This window comes from Myotis davidii, unplaced genomic scaffold (assembly GCF_000327345.1).
Source record: "Myotis davidii unplaced genomic scaffold, ASM32734v1 scaffold17, whole genome shotgun sequence".
Classification (NCBI taxonomy): domain Eukaryota; kingdom Metazoa; phylum Chordata; class Mammalia; order Chiroptera; family Vespertilionidae; genus Myotis; species Myotis davidii.
The window spans coordinates 713156-717826 of record NW_006288624.1 but is presented as its reverse complement, the minus strand read 5'-3'; the positions used below and the strand labels follow the sequence as shown (position 1 = coordinate 717826).

The following is a 4671-nucleotide window of genomic DNA, read 5'->3' as shown; positions in this document are numbered from 1 at the left end:
TCAATACATACGAGCTATTTTTGTGGGCTGATTTGAAACGTGGAGCCAGACAGCCGCTTTCTCTGCTTTCCCCGGAAATGGAGGGACTGTGGTGCCCGGCAGGCCGGCCTCAGCCCTGTGGCCGGTTTCCTGGGTCCCCTAAGCACCTCCTGGGAGCTGTGTGAAGCTACTGGGGATGTCGCATACATTGGCAGGATCTGGTATGGCGCCCTACTGAGGTGCAGGACCCCAAGACACCTCCCGCTTCCAGACACAGGTCAGGAACAGGTCTCCCCACGACAGGAGCATGAAATCCACCCTCCAGATGTAGCGCTGGGCACACAGGAGCCTCCTTCCCAGAGACCATCCCCTCCCAGCTCGCTGCCTGCCTAGGGCCGCCCTGAGCCCAGCAGCCTCTCCAAGCACCCGTGCTCCATCTGCCAGGTGGACAAGGGCTCCTGTTTCTTACCCGTGTCCTACAAGGTGGGGCTGTGGGAGGCATCAGGAGCAGGCGACGGGATGCTTTGAAATCCCAGTAAACCAGACCTGGGGTGCGCTCCCCCTCAGAAACAGGAGCTGAGAGACCATTTCCACGACACAAATGGCCCCTTCCTGGGGCAGAGGGGGGACTCAGGTGCCTGAAGGGAAATGCTGTAAGTCCGCAGTGTTTGTCGAAGATTGGCATCGTCGAGCCTGATAGTAAGCTCGACGGCCAATCCCAGGGTGGCTTGTGCACCTTGCATGAGATGCTTATGTACGTGGCTGCGGTGCCAACGTGCGCATGGACATGTGACAGCTGCCTCCATGGTGCCTGCGCTGCCTGCCTCAGAGACGCCTCCATGCTCAGTGTCTGGTGCGTGTGTCACATACGCGGCAGACCCGCATGTCGCCTGTGCATGACCGCCTGCCGCCGAGCGCCTGCCCGCATGCCTGCCGCAGTTGTGTGCCGCCTGGGCCGGGGCTCCCCGAAAGCCGCAGGTCTTCATGGTTGCAGCTGGATAAGTTCTTCTTCGCTTCCCTTCCTAAACACACATTGCGCAGTGCTGCTGGCGCAGAGTCAGAATGGCCGCTGCATTTCACCCCCGAGGTGGCTTCCTTCCAGCAGTGGGTGAGTGACCCCGGCGTCCGCACTCTCTAACCTCCCCTGGGCCCCTTCTGCACAGAAGGTGCTGGGGGTTGGGAAGAGATGACTCTGTCTGTCCCAGCCACCACTCCTGCTGTCACATCCTCGCTCCGTGGCCAGTACGCGGCACCCGTTCCTGGGTGTCCGACTTTTCCTGCCCATTTTTTATGCACCCGTAGTATTTTCAACTAGCCCTAAGGGGTCCCAAAAGGACATTGTGTCCCTTGTCCCAGAGGCGATGCCCAAATAATGTCTTTAGGTATTGATCCTTTAACTCGCTTCTCCTGGACCCCACGCAGGACAAGACAGAGATGCCCACCCCCTTTAAGATGCTTTTAAAGCCACAGCAGCATCCGTAGGCTTCACCGCCCATATGCAGCTTCCACAATGGACACAGTTCCCATACCCTCCCTGGCCCACGGCCAAGTCCGGCAGGAAATGCAATCACATTCTATAGAGCTGGTTCTAATTGGAGGAAGGCAGCTCGGCCTGCCCCTCCACAGGGGAGAAGCCTGGACAGCCACCCATCCCCTGTCCCCCAGGCACCAAAAGTGCCACAGCGACACGTGCAAAGGGTCTGTAGGGAAGGAGGAAGGTTCCCTGTGACTAGGGATTCCATCAGCCAAGGCTCTATCCAGAGATCTCTCGAAAAATGCTGCTTGGCCTGCCCCCTGCTGCACCTTTTCAGTTAGACATCCATGTCTGACAGATGCTGCCGAACTGCATTCCTGGTGGCAGGCAGGAAAGAGAGAGGAGCCGGCCCTCTTTGCATATGTGTCCAGATGGACATGGACAACCATGGAAAGATGATGCTTCGGGGAGAGGGGGGTGCGGGGCGGCCAGCATGTTGACTGCCTGTGCCTCCGGTGCTCGCCTGGCAGCCGGCCTAACCAAGGAGCCAGCCAATGGACAGGATGTGGGTGGATGTGTTTGCGGGAGATGAGAGGTGCCCCAAGGAGGGTGGGTTTAGAGTCCTCCTGGTCCTCGGGAGAATCACACACTGCCAAGCAAGTGGTTCCTCCTGCCGCCTCCTCCACTGAACTCCACCCGCACTCCCCCCTGTAGCCGCAGTCAGGGATCACTTGAACTTCCTAGTTGGAAAAAAGGAGCATCAAGTTGTCGCCAATAGCAACAGTGTCCCTGTTGCTTTGCGCATTTTGACCTTTGCCTAATTTGGAGTGAACCAGAGCTAAGATGCCAAGTACATTTGCGGAGGAGGAAAGGACGAGGCAGGCATGGCACAGGCTAGCGGAAGGCATGCGACTGAGGGCGCCTGTGAGGGGACTGCCCGCCTACGCTCCACTCCTGAGCCCAAGGACTTCCTGCAAGCTGGGCACCTGCCTGCTCAGTCAGAACCAGAGGAAGGAGATAGAGATCCGGTAGCAACAGGGGGCATTTCTCCTGCACCGCGAGAAACAGCAACAGGAAAGTGGGCATGCACAACAGGAAAGGAGGCCCGGGCGTCTGTGCCTGGGCACTGTGCCACCAGTGTAGGGCACAGCTGCTGAGGCTTGGCACTCCTGGCATGCCCGCCCGGTTCCAGATCGGTCCCTGCACTGCTGGCGACCCTGAGGAAGGTCTCCCACCGCCCACCAAAACTGACAGGCTGGCCTGTGCAAAGAGCCCTATAAGGGATGAGTGTGATGGGAGGCATGAGCCAGAGATGCCAGGAACAACACCCAGGGAGGGCTTCTCCAGCCTGCCTGGGACACCCTGATTTCTTAAATTACTTTTACATTTTACTTTGCTGAAGCGTTCAGGCTTTTTTTTTTTTTAAATTATCCCATGAGGATATGTTTTCGTTGACTTTTAAGGCAAGAGGAAGAAAGAGAGCAAGAGAGAGGGAGAGAGAGAGAGAGAAAAAAACATCGATGTGAGAGAGAAACATCAATCAGTTGCCTCCCATAAGCATCCCAACCAAGGATCAAACCACAACCTGAGTATGTGCCCTAACTGGACATAGAACCCGTTACCTCTTGGGGTACAGGATGATGCTCCAACCAACTGAGCTACCCAGCCAGGGCACCCCAATTTAGGCACTGGGTTCTCATTGGAGTACAGCAGCTCTGGCTGCCCCTCCTTAGAAAGGTAAACACCACACCTGCTTCTCTCCTCCCTGGAACACTTGCTGCAGAGATCCCAGAGGCACTGGCCCCAATAACACGGGGCCACAAAGTACAAAGTGGTGGCTCCCCTGGCCGGGCAGCAGCCACTGCTGGTGTAGTGCGGGTGGACATGGAGCAGTCCTTGCTCCCTGAGCATTCCCATCTGCCCCTTTTCTGAGAGTGATGGTAAATACGAAGTAGAAGGCATGTGGGTTGTGAAGGCCGACCCACTCAGCCCTGCCTCTGACCAGGAAAGTGGCTCAAGCTCTAGTTGAGCCTGTGGCCCCATCTGCCCAGTGGGGGATAATGTAATACCTAAGGGGCAAGGATGGCGTGGACATTAGCATAGGCGTCTGAAATGTCTAGAGTGCTTGACACATAATAGCTGCTCAACGTTCAACCAATGGTGACTGTTAGTAGCTGTCCTCACAGCTAACCTGTTTTCCCGGGAAAGAGACTATCCCCACCTGTCACCACCAAGGTCTGGGCGAGTTGAAGAGGAGGCACTTGAGAAAGGAGGATCCATGGGGTATCAATGCCACCCCATTGAGCAGGAATAAGAAATTCAAAGAGAACGTCCCTGGGAGACCAGGGGACAGGCTGGTCCTTTCCAATTTAGTTCCGATAGGAGGGCTGGCAACTCACCTTTTCTAAATTAAACATTTTCAAAGGATTAAAAAGCACTGACCATTGACAATGCAGGCTAGAATCGGGTGTCTGAACCTGCTATGGTCCCAGTGACATTTTGTGAGAATTGCTTTCAGAAGACGTGATTGCTGGCAGGTTCCACAGAATGGGAAAACCTGCTTGTTTATGTGGCCAAATCTGGTTGTTGACAAACACTATCCTATACGCAAGATAGTGGGTTGCTGTGAAAGAATCTGTTATTTTATTTTTAATCATAGTCCTTATTTTTTAAGCAGGTTTAAATGTACACGAATGTATATTAATTCTTCAGCCAGTGAACTTTTATAAATTAATTAAATTTTCACCTACTCTTGATTTTTTTTATTTGGTGGTTGTTTTATGTTTGTGGTATCTTACTTTTTAAAAGTCAAGTAAAGAGAATATTTTAAAACCAAATAAAATCCCCTGTAGCTCCTGAGAGATCAGAAAGCTTGGTGAGGGCCCGGGAGTAACACGGGTCTCGGAGTGGACGTGGCCGCGGGGCTCCCGCCCCCACGGCTGTGGAGTGGGGAGGCCAGACGCAGTCTCGCCTCCACCCAGGCTGCTCGCGCTGCTCGCCCTGCTCGGCCCCGCTCTGCTGTGGGTCAGCAGGGTGCAATCTTTGGTTTGTCCCATAACTTTGTTTTCCCATTTCATCTGCCCATCTTGCCTCACAGAGTTCAATAGAAGGTGATAAGCGATCAAGAGGTGAAAAGTTTTTTTGAGACTCTTCTATCTTAAGTATGGGCGCCTCTCCCAGCCCCTGCCAGGGTTGCTCAGGCCTCTGATACCCCAGGC

The 4671-nt window shown here is 54.6% G+C and overlaps 1 protein-coding gene across 8 annotated transcripts in view; it reads left to right on the top strand.

Moving 5' to 3' along the window:
• RGS6 (regulator of G-protein signaling 6) overlaps positions 1-4671 on the top strand; it is a 486920-nt gene that overhangs the window by 460810 nt on the left and 21439 nt on the right. For 4 of the 8 annotated variants that reach the window (XM_015562012.1, XM_006760718.2, XM_006760719.2 and 1 more), the window contains exon 18: positions 1021-1087. The exons of 3 other annotated variants lie outside the window; for them this stretch is intronic. In XM_015562012.1, the coding sequence (XP_015417498.1) occupies positions 1021-1087 (67 nt within the window). Of the gene's footprint in view, positions 1-1020; positions 1088-4671 lie in introns of those variants that run through there. One more of the 8 variants, XM_015562015.1, reaches the window with a different exon arrangement.